General features: G+C 40.5%; 1 protein-coding gene across 7 annotated transcripts in view; it reads left to right on the forward strand.

Moving 5' to 3' along the window:
* The window catches only part of LIN54 (lin-54 DREAM MuvB core complex component), a 61,890-nt gene extending 41,138 nt beyond the window's left edge, over window positions 1–20,752 (forward strand). For 6 of the 7 annotated variants that reach the window (XM_065914243.1, XM_065914248.1, XM_065914242.1 and 3 more), the window contains exons 5-13: window positions 3,093–3,309; window positions 9,688–9,761; window positions 10,105–10,302; window positions 11,845–11,936; window positions 12,738–12,809; window positions 13,581–13,683; window positions 13,841–13,978; window positions 15,342–15,544; window positions 17,993–20,752. In XM_065914243.1, the coding sequence (XP_065770315.1) occupies window positions 3,093–3,309; window positions 9,688–9,761; window positions 10,105–10,302; window positions 11,845–11,936; window positions 12,738–12,809; window positions 13,581–13,683; window positions 13,841–13,978; window positions 15,342–15,544; window positions 17,993–18,194 (1,299 nt within the window). In that variant the 3' untranslated portion in view covers window positions 18,195–20,752. The remainder of the gene's footprint in view (window positions 1–3,092; window positions 3,310–9,687; window positions 9,762–10,104; window positions 10,303–11,844; window positions 11,937–12,737; window positions 12,810–13,580; window positions 13,684–13,840; window positions 13,979–15,341; window positions 15,545–17,992) is intronic. The other variant, XM_065914245.1, reaches the window with a different exon arrangement.
* Window positions 20,753–21,887: the final 1,135 nt, after the last annotated feature.

Raw genomic sequence — 21,887 nt, forward strand, 5'->3', positions numbered from 1 at the left:
TTTTGCAGTTTCTTGTGAAATCTAAAATTATTTCAAAATTAAAAAGTTTTTTAAAATGCTATTTATACTTCTATTCAGTATTCTGTGGTGGTGATTTAGTTGCTAAGTCATGTCCGACTTACAGTCTGCATGGATTGTAGCCTGCCAGGAGGCTCCTCTGTGCATAGGATTCTCCAGGCAAGAATACTGGAGTGGATTGCCATTTCCTTCTCCAGAGGATCTTCCCGACCCAGGGATTGAACCCTGTTCTCCCACATTGCAGGTGGATTCTTTACCATCTGAGCCACCAGGGAAGCCCAAATATCTACTGTAGGAGGCATTACAATGTCTAACTTAAGAAAATGGGCTTCAGAGTTGGCTCTGGTTCAAACCCTAACTCAGCTGCTCTTAGCTATGTGAACTTGAGGAAGTTAACTAAATCTATCTGAGCTTCAGTTTCTCCATCTATAACAGGTATAATGATAATACAAATAGCAGCTCACATTTTTTTAGTGTTATATCAATAATATGTGATTAGTTAATGTTTGCACCTTATATAATTTAGCTCAGTTAATCCTTATAACAATCCTATGTGAAAGGTGCCATTTTAAGATTTTCAAATAAGGAAACTTAGCTCACAGAAGCTGTTACTTGCCTAAGGTCACTCACCTAGGAAATGTTGGAACCAAGATTAAAATTAAGTCTGGATTTTCTGTTTTTGACTATACAAAACTAGCTTGTGAAGACCCACCATCCCACCAAGAACAACTAAAAAAGAACGTATTTTAAAAATGTGTTTGAAGGCATTGGAGAGCCACCAAGGGACCCAGGACCTTAGAGGTCACCATCTTGGAGTCAAGGGAAGCCTAGAGAAGTCGCCTGGTGTTCAGTGTGACCCTTTCCCTTAGGGCATTTTGAGGTGTGGCCGAGAGACTGAGAAGAAAAGCAGAGCGTGGTCCCAGAGAGTTGAGGAGCTGAACAGACCTTCAGTCTTACAGACCTCAAGGACAAAACTTTGGGTTCAGGCCCCAGCAAGGAGAAGGAAGCTAGGTAAACCCTGGAGCCTACTTGGGGGAGGAGTGAACCTGCCCCTACTTTTAACTGCCTGCCAGAAGCTGACGTGAATGCTTTCTAGAGGAAAATAAAAACATTCTGAGCCTCAAATTATTCACTTAATTTTTCATAAACAATGCCTGGTACCTAGTCAGAAATCATTAAGCTTATCAGGCAACCAAACCAAAATATTCGGAACAGGTATAGGTAGTATAATTATCAGATTGGATTTTTAAATAACTAAGAATAATACATTCAGGAATTTAAAAGCTATGACAACCCTAGGCAGCGTATTAAAAACCAGAGACATCACATTGCCAACAAAGGTCTGTGTAGTCAAAAGCTGTGATTTTTCCAGTAGTCATGTGTGGGTATGAGGGTTGGACCACAGAGAAGGCTGAGTGCTGAAGAATTGAAAATTGGGATGCTAGAGAAAAGTCTTGAGAGTCCCTTGGACAAAGCAGGGAGATCAAACCAGTCAGTCCTAAAGGAAATCAACCCTGAACATTCATTGGAAGGACTGATGTTAAAGCTGAAGCTCCAGTATTTTGGCCACCTGATGCAAAGAACTGACTCATTGGAAAAGACCCTGATGCTGGGAAAGATCGAAGGCAGGAGGAGAAGGGGGCGACAGTGGATGAGGTGGTTAGATGGCATCACTGACTAAATGGACATGAGTTTGAGCAAACTCTAGGAGATAGAGAAGGACAGGGAAGCCTGGTGTGCTGCAGTCCATGGAGTTGCAAAGTGTCGGACACAACTCAGTGACTGAACAGCAATTTAACAAGACGAAGAACTCCAGCAGGGAATTAAAAGCCATAAAAAGGATTAGATGAGTATTTTCAAACTGAAAGCTTAAAACTCAGGTTAAGAATTCAGTAGATGAGTTTGTCAGCAAAAAAGATACAGATTAAGCAAAAAGGATTAAACATTTTGAGAAACAAAGGGTAGAGAATTTCTCAGCAGACCTGTACTTAAGGAAATCCTTAAGTGAGTTCTTTAGGCAGAAGGAAAACAATCCCAAATGGAAGCACAGAAAGAGTATAGAAGGATGGAAAGGGTAAATTGTGGGTATATTTAAATGAATATCTTACAGAGTTTCAATTAAATGGAGAATTTAAAAATATTTACATACTTCTGTAACACAAAGATGGGGCAGGAATAAATGATGTTAGTGTTCTGTGGTTCCTTCATTATCTAGGTGTTATTTAAAGTACTGATTTAATTCCAACACTGAACATTGTAATCTCTAGGGTAATACTATATAAAAATAGTAACATAATATATATAAATAACAAACTACCATGAGGGAAATAAATAATAAAACATTTAACCCTAAATCAGGCAAAAAAGGAGAGAAAAAAGAACAGAAGAGGAAGGGTTGTTCAGATAGGAAATAGTTCAATGGTAGATTCAAATCCACATAGTTATTTAACTGTTAGATATAAATAGATGTATACAGATAAACCAAACCAAAATATAGTTGTAATTTTGGACTGAGTTTGGCCTTCTGCCCATAGGCTAGTGGGTACAGTTGTGTCTGTGGGATATTATATATATATACATGCCTTCCAGAATTGGCTAGATTTAATGAAGGCTTTTCTTTTGATTTCTTTCTCCTTTAGGACATGTGAATATGAAATTTGCCATAGTTAATTTGGTGGGTAGCAATAAAACCAAATATCTGTGTCCTTTTTTCCTCTGTGTTGAAAATGAGGCTTAATTCTGAAAGTTTTGAAGTAATCTTTTTCTTACAAATTTTACCTGATATTAACAGAACTGTGTGAGTGCTTGTAATTTACACAGTAGTTTGTTCATAGCAATTCATCTGACCTGGACTGTCAAGGAAGTTAACTACTAGAGATGGAAGGTAGAACTCACTGATTTTGGTTACACTGATGTTTTCATTACTATTCATTTCTCTTTGAACAGGTCATTCCTTTCAACAGCTGTTGATGAAATTCAGGAACATACTCTTTTATTGAGCAATTGTCATAAGTGCCAAGGAGTAGGAAAGTGAAATCCCAGATTAATGATAGCCATGTTGTATTGTTTAATAGGCAGTGAAATCAACTGTGCAGACCATCACTGTTGGAGGCGTGAGCACATCACAGTTTAAGACAATTATTCCTCTGGCAACTGCTCCCAATGTCCAGCAGATTCAAGTGCCTGGAAGCAAGTTTCATTATGTCCGACTTGTTACTGCCACAACAGCCAGTAGCTCCACCCAGCCAGTTAGTCAGAATCCCAGTACAAACACTCAGCCTCTCCAGCAAGGTTGGTAACCGTTTCTTTTAAAAACAGTAATGAATGTGTTAAACCTTTTCATAGGAAGTGATCCTTTTCTTGCTGAAATCCTGATTAAGCAGGCATTTCAGCTGAGAGTTTGAATCAGCAGCTGTTGCAGAAGGCAGTGAAATAGAATATATCCCAGTTGTATATAACTATAGTATTTTGTTCTGCTAGAAACTGATACATAGTGTGCTGTAGTACCAGATGATGATTTATCAGTTTGTGGGTAGCCATTTGATTGCTGATTTAAAAACCTACCATTATGCCAGTGGGATTGATTTAAAGGGAACCAAATTATTTATAATCTTTTTTTCTAAACTACAAAGCTGTCTAAACTGCACAGGGTTTGGGATCAGTTGAAATGACCAGTAGGCAAGGTATAAATGATTAGTATGTACTTCATCCTTTATGTACTTTGAATGTATAATTGATAATGAAAATCAGTTAAACTGTCATTTTGCTCGATTTTATTTTTCCTGGGAAGTATTCCTGTCAGTAGTCCTACTTCTGTTTGTGCTTAATCCTTCCAACTGCCTAATGTTCATACACGGATCCACACATATAACCTTTATCCATACTTATCTACTTGTTAAAAAATTGAAACTGAAAGGATCAGGACAGCTTATATTTAGGGTCTAATTTTTTTCCTTGGAAGATCACTGCATATTCCATCAGTGTCAAATGGCAGGTGAATGATCTGTTGTTCATTGGATATAACTAGACGGATTAAAGACCATTTGTTTGCTCCTTCATTTTTATTAAGGGATCAGAGGGTTGGAGCTGTACATTGCTAATAGCTCGTTCATCTAAGTCTAAGGAAAAGTGGAAGAAAAAACTTTTTTATAAATTACTGATGGGAGAAAACAGAATATGCCTTAGGGAAATAGTATTTTGGTGTGTATTAAAATTAGACACCTCAAGTAATTATAGTTTCTGTTCCCTCTTTAAACTGATTATGAAAGAAAATCTTTTGTTATAGTGTTCTTAATGAGAGGAAAAATGACATTTGCATGTACTGGTGACTGAGGGAGTCACGTTTATACTGTCATTGCCTAGGAGGTGCTGCTCAGTGCTACAGTTTTCTTAGCTACATAACGATATAAAGCAGTCACTAGATACAGTTGGTTATATTTTATGTTTGTGTGTTTGTATGTATGGAAATATGCTGAGCATCCACTTCCAGTGTGACTTAACACTGATTTATTCATCATCGAGAATAAGTCTTTGGTGTGAGCAGAAGAGGAAGCTGAAGATCCAAGAAGAGTTAGAGGAATGGGTTGGGTGTTTCATAATTCTGGTGTGTTTACTGGTTCCTTCTTTCCCCACCATACGTCTGTCTTTTCTGCTTCCCTCTGCTTCTCTGTTCTCGTTGCCTCCTTGCAACCCCTCGCCCCCTCCCGCTTCCCCATAGCTTCCTTTTTTGCTTTCCTTCAGTCTCTCTCAGTCCCCCCCATCTCCTTCACATCTGTCTATTCCCTCTTCCCCCCTACTTGCATACATATACCACCCATGCTGTTTCCTTTCTATTCACCCAGTTTTCCTCTTTTTGTCTTTCTCTCCTATCCCATGGAAGATCTGGGTGTATGAAAAAGATATTATTTCATAGAAATAACGAATTAATATCTCTATTTTCATTAGATACTAAATAGTCACTCTAGTTCATGAAACATGCTAAAATCTTTCTAAAGGCTAGGTTCCCTACGAGGGATTTACTTAAAAGTCAAAGGGAACTGGGCTCATCTTGTCCATTTTCCCATCAAAGCCATACAGATGCCAGTAGTCAAAGGTTCCGCCATGGTATTTCCTGGCTGGATGGCAGATAGCACAGTGGAAGGACCCAGAAGATTGCTTGGTTCATTAACCTCTTTAGAATATAATCTACAGTCTTGGTGAGCGAGGAAATTGACTTAAGAAACTAAAAGCCCTCAAAGCAGGTATGGTTTCTGAAGTTTTGAAGGAGACTATTCTGAAAGGATTGTTCAGAATTCCTATTGAAGACCAAAACATTAAAGATTATGCCAACTTCTATGAAAGCTGCAGGAGGGATAATGTGGGACCATGCTCAAAAGTTGAGGAGGAGAAATCTAGACTGTTGACTAAGACATGTAATATCAATATGACCACCCCCCATGTATATTTTATCATGTTCTTTTTTTCTGGCCACTATGTTTTCTGATTTCTCCATTCTCCAGATATCAGTTAAAACCCAGCATGCATATGGCAAGCTAATGTAAACCTCGAGTTCCCAAATTTTCTAGCTCTTTGTACATGTGTGCGTGCTGGTGTGTGCATGCGTGTGCGCACACATGGGGACATGTCCACTGTCCTAATCCAAATGAGATCCACTCAAGTCTCCCGCGGGAGATGAACGAGGGCAAGAGGCATACTCCTTCCCCGTCATCTCACAGCCCACCAGGAAAGTTCCTGCATTTCTGTGCACTTACCGCCACACTCACGGAGCAGTGACCAGCGTCACCTTTTCAAGGAACAGGTGGTGTAGAGAGACCCCTTTTCTATGTCCCAGGCATGAATTCAGGCTTTTAATTTCTTTTTAGTTCATCTTTTAATTCTTCATAGTATCGCTGAGACCAGTCTAACCTGTATTAAAATTAAATCAGAATAGGAAACAGTTTCAAATAGGGTGTCAGGTGTCACTGCTCCTGTAATTCATGGTCACACTTTTTTTGTATAGCAACTTTATCGAGATACATTTCAGATCTACCATAGGATTGACCCTTATGTAAAACACGCGACAGTTTAGTGATGTTTAGTATATTCAGAGATAGTGCAGCCCCCCCGCACTGACCACGCACTCTTTCTGGAGGTCTCTCTCCTTCCCACCTCCCCCCTCCCTAGTCTGTTACCTTGTTGCAGAGGCCTGCGCTCTTTCAGATCAGAGTACTTACTCTGTCTCCTGTTCTTCCAGGGCTCTCAACTTTTTGTCTTCAGCCATCAACCCTCCCATCCCCACCAAAAGTGTAAAAAAAAAAAAAAACTCTCTTAACATTGTTAACAGCCTTTCTCTTCAAGGAAGTCTGTTCTTTACTGTTCCGAACAGTTTGTCTCAGTTTCTACGGCAGTTTATTATCTCAGCCTCTCTTTCATCGCAGGCTCTAGGCCTTTGGTGTAAATAAGACCTGAAGGATGTCCTTTCTGTCTTCTCAGATCCCTCCTGTAGACTGTGGAAGTGGCAGTAGGCTTGATTGGAACTTGTACGCCTTTTGATCCAAACATACAGGTCTAGTGCCGGCCTGTCTCCTGAATTTCACCGTCTCACGCCATTTCTCCATGTCAGGTTTCATCTTCCCTTCCGGTCAGCGCATCCTTGAATGTTTTGCGCTAATGGCCACCGTTTTCCCGTTCACTTGAGAGTTCAGGATGGCTGACCCTTCTTCCCTCGTGCTTACGTCTCCATCCTTTCCCTGCCACCCTGACTCTGCAGCTCTTCCCTCCTTTCCATTCCCAGTGCCATCACCCCGGGTCAGGCTCTCAGGTTCTGTACTCAGAATTCCGACTTCCTTCGTTCCTCTCGGCTCGGTTGGGTTTTACATGCTGCTGCCACGAACAAGCTAGCTTCCCTTTGTGCGCTTCCAGTAATGTTTCTTTACTTCTCAGTGCTCAGAAACTTCTGATCGCCTGCTGAATTAACAGTACAGATGGAGTATATAGATCTGTACCCTGACATTCAAAACCTTCAACAACACAGCCAGAGTCAGCTTTCTTCTTCTTTTTTTTTTTTTTGGCCAGCACTAGCCTACTTTTCACCCCTAGTCCCAGCCAGACTTATCTGTTCCCAAGCATTTTGTGAAGAGAAGCTTCAAATGCGAAGCTTTCCAGCATCGGGCCCCCCACTTGTCAGACTCTGCCTCTGCGGCGACCTCCCTCCTCCGGTCTGCGTGCCCGCGCTGCAGCCTGGCCGTCGGTCAGGACCCATCTCAGGCTCTGTCCTCCAGTCTGTGTGCCTGCCCTGCAGCCTGGCCGTCGGTCAGGACCCATCTCAGGCTCTGCCCTCCAGTCTGCGTGCCCGCGCTGCAGCCTGGCCGTCGGTCAGGACCCATCTCAGGCTCTGCCCTCCGGTCTGCGTGCCCGCCCTGCAGCCTGGCTGTCGGTCAGGACCCATCTCAGGCTCTGTCCTCTGGTCTGCGTCCCCGCCCTGCAGCCTGGCCGTCGGTCAGGACCCATCCCAGGCTCTGTCCTCCGGTCTGCGTGCCCGCCCTGCAGCCTGGCCGTCGGTCAGGACCCATCTCAGGCTCTGTCCTCCGGTCTGCGTGCCCGCCCTGCAGCCTGGCCGTCGGTCAGGACCCATCTCAGGCTCTGTCCTCCGGTCTGCGTGCCCATGCTGCAGCCTGGTCGTCGGTCAGGACCCATCCCAGGCTCTGTCCTCCGGTCTGCGTGCCCGCCCTGCAGCCTGGCCGTCGGTCAGGACCCATCCCAGGCTCTGTCCTCCGGTCTGCGTGCCCGCCCTGCAGCCTGGCCGTCGGTCAGGACCCATCCCAGGCTCTGTCCTCCGGTCTGCGTGCCCGCCCTGCAGCCTGGCCGTCGGTCAGGACCCATCCCAGGCTCTGTCCTCCGGTCTGCGTGCCCGCCCTGCAGCCTGGCCGTCGGTCAGGACCCATCCCAGGCTCTGTCCTCCGGTCTGCGTGCCCGCCCTGCAGCCTGGCCGTCGGTCAGGACCCATCCCAGGCTCTGTCCTCCGGTCTGCGTGCCCGCCCTGCAGCCTGGCCGTCGGTCAGGACCCATCTCAGGCTCTGTCCTCCGGTCTGCGTGCCCGCCCTGCAGCCTGGCCGTCGGTCAGGACCCATCTCAGGCTCTGTCCTCCGGTCTGCGTGCCCATGCTGCAGCCTGGTCGTCGGTCAGGACCCATCCCAGGCTCTGTCCTCCGGTCTGCGTGCCCGCCCTGCAGCCTGGCCGTCGGTCAGGACCCATCCCAGGCTCTGTCCTCCGGTCTGCGTGCCCGCCCTGCAGCCTGGCCGTCGGTCAGGACCCATCCCAGGCTCTGTCCTCCGGTCTGCGTGCCCGCCCTGCAGCCTGGCCGTCGGTCAGGACCCATCCCAGGCTCTGTCCTCCGGTCTGCGTGCCCGCCCTGCAGCCTGGCCGTCGGTCAGGACCCATCCCAGGCTCTGTCCTCCGGTCTGCGTGCCCGCCCTGCAGCCTGGCCGTCGGTCAGGACCCATCCCAGGCTCTGTCCTCCGGTCTGCGTGCCCGCCCTGCAGCCTGGCCGTCGGTCAGGACCCATCCCAGGCTCTGTCCTCCGGTCTGCGTGCCCGCCCTGCAGCCTGGCCGTCGGTCAGGACCCATCTCAGGCTCTGTCCTCTGGTCTGCGTGCCTGCCCTGCAGCCTGGCCGTCGGTCAGGACCCATCTCAGGCTCTGTCCTCCACAGGAAGCAGCTCCTCCTGTCCCCATCCCCTGCCAGGCAGATGTATGTTCCGTCTCCTCTGGACTCCCACGGTGCTTTCTCTTTTTTTTTTTAATTAACTTTTATTTTATTTGAGTACTTGTCTAAGCTGCTCTGCTTGAATGTAATAATCCCTTTGAGCAAGTGTCTTGTACTGCAGTTTCCCTGGAACCCTGTTCACAGTGACATTTGTGCAGCAGTAAGGTGTAACAACACCAGTGACAGCAGTGGCTACTAACATGTATTGAGCACTTGCTGTTTGTTGAGCACTGTTCTAATAAATTTTCATGAATTAACACGTTTAATCCTCTTACCCTGTGAGGGAGATACTACCCCTACACTGCAGGTGAGGATACAGGAAAGAGAACTTAAGTAGTGAGAAAGCAGCAGGATCGGGGTTTGAACCCCTCAGTCTTGACTTATGACTTAGGAGACCATTCATTTTTTTTAATTTATTTTTTTATTGAAGTGTAGTTGAATTAAGGGGATGATATTATTAACCTTCCTGCTATGCTGCCTTTTAGTAATGAATTGTACAAGAATGATATTTTCTCTGGCTTGAATATCAACACAGAGGTAGAAATAGATAGAACAGCAAGTAACCCAAGCTCCTGAATGGCAGTTTTTAATTTATGCATCATTTCATCTGACCGGATTTAGTAGTGAATCTACATAGCCTCTGAATACAGGGATACAGGTTGAAATATTTTCAGGAGAATATCTTAAACAACAGACAGTCCCTCATAAAGCGGGCAGACTAGAGCTACCTTAGATATAAGTTCCCCGGTACCTGGGTTAAAGAATTTTGAAAATAACTCTCTTGGTCAAAGATTCTACCAAGTAGGAAACCAGTGGAATTATTTAAGCTTTTTCATGAGGATATTCTGAAGGAACTAAGTATCTTAAATGCTTTAAACAACTATTTTTGTAAATAAACTGTCCTTCTCCTCCCTCCTTTTTTACAAAGCAAAACCGGTTGTTGTTAACACCACCCCGGTGCGGATGTCCGTCCCACTTGTCTCAGCGCAGACAGTCAAACAAGTGAGTGTCACGCCACTTCTCTCAGTCCCAAACAGAAGTTTACCTCTAGAATTGAAAGTTAAGAAAAGATTTATTTATGTATTTTTATTAAAGCAGAGTTGATATACAATATTATATGTTACACATGTACAGTATAGTGATTCACAGTTTGTAATAGTATACTCCATTTCTAGTTAATATAAAATGTTGGGTATGCTCCCTGTGTTGTACAATATACCCTTGTAGCTTATTTCTGTATAATGGTTTGGACCTTCTAATCCCCTAAGTGTAAGAGATTTCAACTGAATTGAGAAGCTATGAAATTTATTTTTGTGGTCCCTGATAACACTGCTTTTCTTTGTAGGTCGTTCCAAAACCAATCAATCCAACTTCTCAGATAGTGACCACCAGCCAGCCACAGCAGCGGCTCATCATGCCTGCCACCCCACTGCCACAGATCCAGCCAAACCTCACGAACCTACCACCAGGCACGGTGCTGGCCCCAGCACCAGGAGCAGGGAACGTGGGCTACGCGGTGCTGCCGGCCCAGTACGTGACTCAGGTATGGGCAGAGAGTCCAGTCACTGTGTGTGCGTGCATGCTCAGTCGACTGTTTGTGACCTCATAGACTGTAGCCCTCCAGGCTTCCCTGCCCATGGGATTCTCCAGGTAAGAATACTGGAGTGGGTTGTCATTTCCTACTCCAGGGGATCTTCTCGACCCAGGGATTGAACCCACCTCTGCATTGGCAGGCAGGTTCTTTACCCCTGCACCACCTGGGAAGTCTCCTTGGAAAGGTTAATCAGGTCTAAGATGTCTAGCATTGTCACATTCTAAAACTACTCAAGAACATGTAATTCAGTGTTGAAGACTCTTCCCAAAACCTTGACATGTTAATAAAAACTTTGAAGTTTATTTTTATATATCTTTAGCATTTAGATATGTACAACGCAAGTCAGGTATACAAGTCAGGCAGTTTGGAGCTGAGAACAGTTTGGTAGGAGGGCAAGATCATGTAGATAGAAGAGAAAGTAGGTTGAGTCAAGATTAGCCATCCCAGTGAGTTTAGAAAGGGCTGTAATAAATAAGATGCCACTGACTTGTTCTTGGAAACTAGACTGTGAGATGTGTTTCCAGGTGACTTATCTGATGGCTGTCTCTCCAGACCTGGTCATCTTTAGATGACAGCTGTAGATGACATCTGGTTATCTTTGGCATCAGAACCACATTGTCTGGTTGGCTGGCTTTCATTAGGAGTGATGCTTTCTAGGAAGCAGATAGAAGTAGTTTTCCTTTTCATGTAAGAGTCAATCCCTGGTATCTCAGATGGTAAAGAATCTGCCTGCAGTTGAGGAGACTCAGGTTCTATCCCTGGGTCAGGAAGATCCTCTGGAGAAGTGAGTGGCAACCCAGTCCAGCATTCTTGCCTGGAGAATTCCATGAACAGAGGAACCTGGTGGGCTACAGGCCATAGGGTCGCAAAGAGTCAGACATAACAGAGCAATTAACATTTTGACTTTTCTAAGCTGTTGTTCAGTTTTGATGTATTCATATTATAAGAGAGAGACAGGCAAATTTTTCTGTGTATGTTAAAGAAATGTACTTTGGAGTATAATAACTGGCTACTGGTTGAAAAAATTAGTGTTCAGTATTTTTATCATTAGCATCTTTTCTTATATTTAGAATCAGTACGAAATAGAAACTTAATTACTATGCATATAACTTCTCATTCTCTATAACTTGTGATAAATGATCACAGTTTATTTGCAAGTAGACACATTGCATTTTTCTTGCTGATACAGGTTACTATAGTATTTTCAGGACATTCATCTAGAATTTTTTAATTTTGATACAGTTATTCCTTTGTGAAAGAAGTTCTTCCATTTGTGCCATGTAGTACTTTAAAATGTTCACATTGTTTTTTACCTCTGGTATTGGTTTTGGGTCTTTAGAAGAGCTCCATGAGGTAGTAAGTATTTTTGTATGAAATTTTCGTGTTATTCCTATTTTAAGAGGTGATTTTGTGCTTTTCCCCCATCATTATATTTAGGGATATTGTCCATTTTTGTAAACAGGGTCTGAAATTACCTTTCTTTATATGTAGCTACAGCAGTCTTCCTATGTGTCTATAGCAAGCAACTCTAACTTTACCGGAACACCTGGTATCCAGACCCAGGCAAGGCTTCCATTCAATGGGTGAGTTATTTGGATATGTTTTAAGTTGTTGTTTCAGGTTAAATGCAACATCAAATATCCATACATATTTCAAAATACAAGTATTTGATTTTTCTCCCCTCAAAGCCATGTGAGCGTGGCCCTGCAGTACTTTTTATTTTGTAATACTTTAAACAGGAAAGTTGCAGGAATCGTCAGAGAACTCCCAAATTATCTTTTACTCCCATTCACCAATTCAGCCGCAGGTGTTTTGTTATTTTCTGTCTATTTTCTCTCTTTCTCTTATCTCCTCTTGAATATGTCTGAAAATGATATTACCTAGTTTTTAAATTATTGTTTAGAGCCTTGCTTTTTTTTCATTTATAGATTTTTTTAATCCATTAATTGCTGTCTTTATAATATTGGTTGAGAAGCTTTAGTTAGTTACATGGAACCAGTCTTCCCCTTCTCTCCCCTCCTGAATTCCAACTTCACACATCCTTTTCTACTTACTACGTTTTATAATTGAATCTCAAAAGAGTTTAGGAGATTTCAACTTTAGTTCTCTTAGGAGAGAGAGTACTTTTTGTGGATTGTTCTTTAGAAACTGTTGATAATTTCCTTTTCTCTATTTTAGTCCGTATCTTGGTTTTACCTTTCTTTTCACATTACAACTTGCGTTTTGAATTTAATGTATATGGAACATAGCAAACTTTTATTAGAGGTGGATATATTTGTTAAAACTTTATTTTAGGAGGAATTTACAGGTTAGACACTTTTCTAATTGTACATAGTTACCTTCGATTGATTAAACTGTCTATTTTTTTGTGTGTCTCTGTATAGCATAATCCCATCAGAGTCTGCCAGTCGGCCCAGAAAGCCCTGTAATTGTACAAAATCGCTGTGTTTAAAATTGTAAGTCTTTTTGCTACTGTTTCCTCATTCGATATAACTGAAAGTGTTTTAAAAAATAAATGGAGCTAACTAAAAATTCTTAACAGACCGATTTCATAAGTCATAAGTAAACAGAGAAGTGAATGCTGAAGCACATATGACAGTGTACAAACACTCTCAGCTGGGAAGAGAGAAGCAATTTTAGGGTCTTTACCACAGGGGAGGTACCGCAGCATGAGACAGACTGGTCTCTGACCTTACTAATACGCTTGAACTTATTTAGGAGCTTTGTGTTTGGTCTCCTAAATGAGATGGTACTCTTGAATAGTCTTTTAAATTGTTGATTAATTTGCTTGTTAGTACTGAACTAAGAGATTTGACATGAAACGGTTAAATAAAAAGCAAGGGTCTTATGAGGGTTTAGAATCCAAAGAAACATGACAATAGTTCAAGTGAGCATGTTCCACTAATAGAATATAGCCCATGTTTTTCCTTTCTGCGATTTTGAAATAACTACTTTTGAGTGCATAAAGTCACATAGCTCTTGTGTTGACGGCTGTTACTACTAGAACTAGGCTTATAAACCAAAATTCTAGGGGTTGGGGGCTTTACCTTTGAGCCCTGTCTTGTAGTTGACAATCAGTGTACGTTGTCAACTCTGTAAGTGGCTCCGAGTGCATTTCTAAAATGCTTTACTGCGTGTATAATGCTACTAAATAAGATAATTTCTAGTTTTGTGTTTCTTTAAACAATGACTTTTTTACGTGACTTACACTGATTTTTATATTCCAGATACTGTGATTGCTTTGCAAATGGTGAATTTTGCAACAACTGCAATTGTACTAATTGTTATAATAACTTGGAACATGAAAATGAAAGGCAAAAAGCAATAAAGGTGATTATTTTTTATTTCTTTCATCTGACAAGTTTCCCGTTTCACCTGTTTTTTGCTGAGCTCAAGTATTTTACAAAAAAAGTGAATTCCCTTTTGCAGAGTTGAAGTTTAATCTATTGTGATTTAACATGGCTTGATATCTGATGTGTTTTGACAGGCATGTCTTGACAGAAATCCAGAAGCTTTTAAGCCTAAGATAGGGAAAGGGAAGGAGGGAGAATCTGATCGACGTCACAGCAAAGGATGTAATTGCAAACGATCAGGATGTCTTAAGAACTACTGTGAATGCTATGAGGTGAGATGGGTTGGGAAAAATGATCTAACCATCTTTTGAAAATAACTTTAGAAAGGGCATACAAAAAAGTTTACTGTGGGACTTAACCTGGCGATCCAGTGGTTAAGACTCTGTGCTTCCACTGCAGGGGACGCAGGTTCGATCCCTGGTCGGAGAACTAGGATCTTGCATGCCTCACAGCACAGCCAGAAAAAAAAGTTTATTTGTAAATTGGGAAATTACTTTGCTTTTGCAGTTTGAAAATATTGCAGTTGGAAAAGTCAGCCTTAATTTGAGGAAGACCTGCCTTCTGGTTTCCCAAGCAGGACTTCGGAGGAACAATACCTTCATTTTGTCGTTACAGTTTGGAGTCTCACTGGCAGATTTATCAGCTCATAACTTCTTATACCCGGAAGTATGCAAACCATAGTACCAGTTTATGGATTTTCAATAAAAATAACATCAAAGTGAATCGGAAACTGTAGTAGTGGTTCTCCACTGAGGGGTATTACTACAGTTTCTCCCCCAGAGACTTTTTGGAAAAACACATGGATAACAAAATAACCTGCATCCCAGGGTGCAGTCCTGAGAGTGTAGTCTTATCCTGCCCCAGATGCCACTAGGGCCCTGCTGAAGAACTCTGTAGAAAACGAAATTATGTTAGGAGGTTTGCCTTGTGAGCATAAAAGTAGGTAAGGAGGAATATGTAGTTGCTGGATGAGGTTACTGAACTACTGAAGGGTTTAGGGAATCCAGAGCGGAATGTCGGGAGGGAGAGGAATTCATAATAAAAATAGCATCTGTGAAATCCCTTTAATGTGATACTGTATGTATGTGTTTGCATAAGCGGGATCACCAATGTGTTCATGGTGATTTGATTGAAGTGGCTGGATTATGGATGACCTTTATTTTTAATATTGTATCACTCATTTTTTAGAAAGAATATACATTATTCATATCAGGAGGAAAATCTATAGTGAGGGGAAAATTGTATAGAAGGCCTCAATTAAGCATAGTATAGCCACTCTCAGAATGGCCAACAATACTGGACCTGGCTACACGCAGAGCTGGCCCGTTGGGTGTTGCTAGCAAGAGATGTTTCCATTTTATCGTCTGTCAGTTGACCAGCTAACTGTCATCTGTTGACTTGATCACAGAATCTGTTGCAGTGATGTCCTGTGGTTTTGTTTGCTGTTTTCACTGGCGTTCAGTTGCCTTACAGTGTTAGTTTCTGCAGCACTGCAAAGTGGGATGAGCTGTAACACGTATACGTGTACCCCCCTTTGTCACCACGGCGCGCTGAGCAGAGTTCCCTGTGCTGGACAGTTGGTTCTCATTATCTTTTGGGTTTGATTTGGAAGCTTTTCTTTTGTAAATCTTTTAGGCAAAAATAATGTGTTCCTCAATATGCAAGTGTATTGGCTGTAAGAATTTTGAAGAAAGCCCAGAAAGAAAGACGCTGATGCACTTGGCAGATGCAGCTGAAGTTCGGGTGCAGCAGCAAACAGCCGCGAAGACCAAGTTATCCTCTCAGATTTCAGACTTGCTTACCAGGCCAGCACCAGCTTTGAATAGCGGAGGAGGGAAGTAAGTTGATATTTTAATAGCTTTTTATAGTATGATATATTCATTTCTGATAAAGTTTCTCTTGGGGGGCAGAATTGGGCTCATATTTTTGGTTGTTGCAAACCTGACTTTTCTATTTTCTACCATGAATTACTTGTAAAGGAATATAAAAGTTAACAGAAAAATCACTGTCATATATTATATAGTTGTAAAATGCACAGTAAGGTTTTAGGTCACTGGGCTTATTAATTGGATTTCTTCCTACTAAGATGAGGTAATTATGTAATTTGACAAACCCTGAAGAAAAACAGAATTTTTTCCCTCTTACTGGTGGTTATTCACCTTTCTTTCCATTCTCACCTTCTCTTGCCTTCCCCGTGCCCCCGTGGCACTTTCCCCTCCTCGTTGGAACACCTCACATACTGCATTATTGAAGCTCCTCCTCTTCTTAGACTGCAAGCTCTGGAGCAGGAAAGCTGGAGCCTTACTGTCGGGCCAGCCTGAGTTTTATAGTTCCCAGTGCTCTCGTGGTCTGTGACTTTGACAGGCACTTCATCTCTCTGAGCCTTACCTCAGTTTTCTTACCTTTACCGTCACCCTTTTCGTGTGGCCGTGAGGAGTCAAGGAAAGCTTGGCAGGGCCCAGTGCAACAGAGTCTGCTGACTTGAATTTGTATTTGAGTGTGTAAGAGGTTAATTTGAGGAATCATTAAATGGAATGAGCCTTGCAAATGGTATTTTATTTAAAATGCCTAGGTTGAAATAAGATCCAAATTATAGAACTTATAAAAGTAAGGCTTTTGTACAAAATATTTTGGATATTAATTCTAAAGCACTCTTATAACTGGCATGTAATCAGCAAGAGCTGATTGCTGAAGTAGAAGTGGGCAGACACGCTCATGAGAGGCACCACAGGGGTCCTTTCTGGTCACCTGCTTCCAGTGCACGCCTTAGTCTCTAAGTCATGACTGACTGCATACTCCGTGGGCAGTAGGCCACCTGGCTCCTCTGTCCATGGGATTCTCCAGGCAAGAGTACTAGAGTGGGTAGCCTTTCCCTTCTCCAGGGGATCTCCCCAGCCCAGGATTGAACCCAGCCTCCTGCGTTGCAGGCAGATTCTTTACCACTGAGTCACCAGGGAAGCCCAACCTAATATCTGTGTGGAATTAAAGATACTGCTACGCTAAAACATTTACAAGTAATTTTTCAACTCTGGAAAATGTTTGTTATTATGAAGTGTGAAAGAACACAAAATCATACTCTATAATCAAAACTTAAGTATAGAGACTTCCCCAGAAGTCCAGTGGTTATGACTTCATGCATCCAATATAGGGGGCAAGTGTTCAATCCCTGGTCAGGGAACGGAGATCCCACATGCCACGCAACACAGCCAAAAGAAAAAAAAAACACTATAAGAAAAACTTGTAAGTATTAAAAAAAGCCCTACTAGCATGTTAATAGGCTTTTGTCTTTGAGTGGCAAAAATTTGAAATTTTTTCTTTCCATTTACTCTCCTATAGTTTCCAAATACTATATAATGAATGCAACTATTATACATGATTACTTAATTATACAATATTATTGTAATATTAACTTTAGTATCTTAAGATTATGTTTTCTAATTTAAAATTAGAAGTTTTTATATTTTAATTCTAACTTTTTATATTAAAAAAATCTCCATCCAAGTGTAGAGCAGTTGAAATCCTGTTACCCTGTCTTGTCATAGTGGGCCTTCATTTCTAACTTCATTCGTTTGGTGGTTCCCTTTGATCAGAGACTGCTCGCTTACAGGTTGTTTAGTGGTTAGAGTAGGTTACCTGATTTTTGTCTCTTAGGCTTTAAGACTTGGCTCCATATAGCTAGCCTCAAGATGGATTCCTCTGAGTTAATAATAGTTTAGGTCTTTATGAATGAAACTTCTGTACAGAACAGTATCTGTGCCCCCATTGTTTTGTTTTTGTTATGGAATAATGGAAAATTTTGGTGTGGTTTGTTTTTTTTACAAAAACATAAGGGACTATAGGAAAGTGCTTTATTTTCTTTGTTGTCCAGGAGAGGACAGTGCTTTCAGGTTCCAACATTACACATTTCATTCCTTGAGCAAATATTCGTGGAGTGTCTGTGTGTGTCAGGCACTGCTCTCAGAAGTGCAGAAACAACAGTGAGTAAGGCAAAAACTGCACTCAGAGCTTACAATTCCTGAATCAGGAGGACTTTTGTTACAGCAGTAGCCCGTCAACATGTAGAATTACATCATTCAGTTAACCAGTCTAGGTCAACGTGTTTTATATCAAATGTTATATTTAAAAATGTGAAGTTCTTTGGGATGTGCCTGTGTTCATGGCACAAACTGTGATGTTCACTGTGCCTGCTGAATCATGAAAATGTAGACAGAGTTGTCCAGGTGAATGTCAGCCACTTCTGCCGATATTCACCACCACCATCATCTCTTTCTCAAAAATCATTGCAGGTTGCCATTTACGTTTGTTACTAAGGAAGTAGCTGAAGCCACGTGTAATTGCCTTCTTGCCCAGGCGGAGCAGGCAGACAAGAAGGGAAAATCAAAGGCAGCTGCTGAACGGATGATACTTGAGGAATTTGGGCGATGCTTAATGAGCGTCATCAACTCTGCAGGAAAAGCAAAAAGTGACCCTTGTGCCATGAATTGCTAACTCTTGCACAAAAAACTGCTTAAATGGAACTGTACAGAAAATTGAAGGTGCAGGGACACTTGATTTTTCTGGAAATAGCTTGACAATTATTGTATTGTTAATTCAGTCCTTGAGACCTGAAATTATATTGACGGAGAAGAAATTTTAAATGAGGAAATGAGTACATTTTAAATCTTAGTTAAATCTGCTTATGCCCCTTCTAAATTGAATTTTTCTTCATTGTGTTATATAGATTTTTAATTTGCTTGGGTTTCTTAAGAACTAGATGTTCTATCCTTCTGATTCTATTGACAAAGAACATTTATAAATTACTATTATATAATTTATAATGTATGGCGTTGTATGACTTTATTCCAGTACAAAAAGCCAGAGTAGTACTGGTATTATTACCCAGTCATTCTTTGGTACTAGCAGATAGAATGTCTATATAAACAAATTCTTATGAAACATATTCAAATGACATTTTATGTTTAGAAAAGCACTATCTTTTTAAGAAAAAACAACTTTTTAGGGTGAATCCTGGAATAATATCCTGTTGTCAACTTTGGGAATTGTCAGAAGGGGAAATAATTTGTAGGCACACTTTTAAAATAAAAAAGTTACTTTGCTTTTTTAAAAAACATAAAAGTGTTATGGGACAGAAAATAATTCTCAAAAGATGGACAATTTGTTTCTACAATAAGGAGTGACTAAGAAAGGTTCTGAGATGTTTCCATTTTCTTTCAGAGAGGCGGTATGTATTTGAAATAATAAATTGTCAGTGATTAAGGGGTACTATTAAAATGAACGGTGCATATGAATAGAAGCAAACATATTATGTAGTGATAAAGTAGAACCTTAAATAATTATCAGGTATGAAATTTGACTTGGATGGAGAAATAAAGGGTATTGAAGCTCTAAGAGATGAATTTAGAGGAGGATTTTTCATCTATACATAAAGTTCTCTTTATAGACTTTTGAACTAAGAGGTTTCAAACCAATGTATGGCTCTTACTTGATTTACTGAAAGGGGCCTCCTAACAAAGCTTTCAGAATTATAGTGGGGTTTCTTTTTATAAGGGAAGCTTAATATGGCATTATTTTTAGCCAGTGATTTGGTAAGCCTACAGTATGAGTGTTTTCATATAATTACTAAAATAACATAAATCATTTTCAATAATTCAGAATTCAGAAGCTTTATGAATTTAAGAGCCCATTATAATAGGACTCTGGATTTTATGAGAAAAAACCATGTTGGAATTCAGGCATTTTGTTTGGTACCTTAATCCTCAGTAATTAGTAGTATATGATTATTACATTTCCTACAAGGAATCTATAGTTGTATGTATTAAGTGTGTATATATGTTCATATGAACATGCAAGATATAGGCAATAGAAACTAAGTAATCCAAAAGAAGATTCCGTTATTAAGTATCTTCCTTTTGAAATTTGGATTTATAAAGTCATAGTGCAGTAACTTTAAATGTAGATAGTGTAGACATTCTTAGCACCTCACTCTAGTATGTTTAATTAAAATTTGTATAAATGTAAATTAGTGTAAGAGGATAAAGTAATATCTAATCAAGTTATTTTTCAAAAGATTACAATACCTTTTTGGTCTACACCTAAACTGTGTTCATTTTGTACATATTCTGTGTTTAATTCTAATTGCACCTTTGTGATGTGTATTTATATACAGTGTGCATAAAATGTTTGTGAAATTTGGATTACAATTGTAGATTATGTATGATGGCATTGCTTGAGAATGTTTTGCTTGTAAAAATTTGAAGGTGCAATCAAATGCTACTAGTTTTTCTGATTTTCAAGAAGCTATCTAAAGTATTAAGCCTTTTCCTTCCTGTGTAGTACTTACTAAACAACTTTTTGTATTTAGGCATTTGCATCAAATTGCTGAACAAGATTAATATCCACATTAATTCAACAATTTTAAAAGACTATTTGGGGAGGGTTGGGTATATAATTTTTTAGCTCTATTTACATCCCAAAGTAGAAAGATAAAATTTATATTTACTAGAGCTATTCAAAGAATACACTTTTCTATATTGTAAAAACAGGAACAGCAAAGTAAATCATACAGAAAATAAACATTTATACTATTCTGTAAAAAAAAGTTTTGCATTTTTTTCTTTAATAATACCACTTTTAACTATTGAACATGCAAGAAACCTTTAAAAATATGATATTAAATAAACATGACATTACTTCTGAAGGCACACAAGTGAAAAATAAATCTATCATTTTGCTCAATTATGAACATAAATTGTGAAATGAGAACATCTTATTTCCACTGTTCTTTTAGGTAGAAACTCAACCTACTCTCGTTCCTCTTCATGTTTGATGTTCTTATGGGGAGCACCTTAATTTCCTTTTCTCAAGAACTGTAGGTCTTACCTCTGGACTGTGTGGGAAAACAGAAACTTAATGTTGCAGGTAATAAAACAAGCAGAGCAGTAACGTTGGGGGATAGACAACTGCTTTAGCTTCCCCATTTTTTTGACATGGACAACTGACATTTTCTCAGTCTTATGTAAAATGTGAATAAAAATACCTTTAGAAAAGTTTTCTATTTTTACTGTGTTATAATACAAATAGCTAAGATGATTAATACTTGTTAATGTAAATGCAGCTTCAAACCAGGACCTCCAGCCCTGTGATCATACTGCATCCTTAAGTATTAATATTTTATATAGGAATTCTGGAGCAGCAGTTCAAAGGAGAGGGAAGTGAATCAGCTAAGAAACCTTTATTACTGTAGTTACTTTTTATTATGTTAATACTTAGGAATTCTTTTTTTCTTGTTAGGGCTTCTCTAATGCACATTTTTTCCCGTATCTATAGACCAAATGTGAACTTTTTATAATCCAAGTAACTTTATAAAATACTAAGTTATAAAGGCTTTGATTAAAACTTTATTTTAAAATTGTTTTATAAAAGCATTTAAGGCATTTTTGGTTTATTCAAAAACAAAAAATATATTCAGGGTAATGTTTATTATAAGGCCACAGACTTTAATTTAACTGTAATTTAGTGAAACAGTGACAGATTTTATTTTCTTGGGCTTCAAAATCATTGTGGACGGTGACTGCAGCCATGAATTTAAAAGACGCTTGCTCCTTGGAAGAAAAGCTATGACAAACCTAGACAGCGCATTCGAAAGCAGAGACATCACTTTGCCAACAAAGGTCTGTATGGTCAAAGCTATGGTTTTTCCAGTAATCATGTACAGGTGTGAGAGTTGGACCATAAAGGCTGAGCGCCTAAAAATTGATGTTTTCAAACTGTGGTGCCGGAGAAAACTCTTGAGAGTCCTTTGGACAGCAAGGAGATCAAACCAGTCAATCCCAAAGGAAATCAACCCTGAATACTCATTGGAAGGACTGAAGTTGAAGCTCCAGTACTTTGGCCCCCTGGTGCAAAGAGTCGACTCATTAGAAAAGACCTTGTTGCTGGGAAAGATCAAAGGCAGGAGAAGGGGATGACAGGACAAGATGGTTGGATGGCATCACCGACTCAATGGACCTGAGTTTGAACAAGCTCCGGGAGATGGTGAAGGACAGGAAAGCCTGGCGTGCTGCAGTCCATGGGTCAGACACGACTTGGCGACTGAACAACAACAAAAATCTGACGGTAAACAGAGTACATTGTGAACAGGTTGGGTTTACCCCAGAAATAAAAGACTGACCCAACATTCAA

This window comes from Muntiacus reevesi, chromosome 22 (genome assembly GCF_963930625.1).
Source record: "Muntiacus reevesi chromosome 22, mMunRee1.1, whole genome shotgun sequence".
Taxonomy (NCBI): Eukaryota; Metazoa; Chordata; class Mammalia; order Artiodactyla; family Cervidae; genus Muntiacus; species Muntiacus reevesi.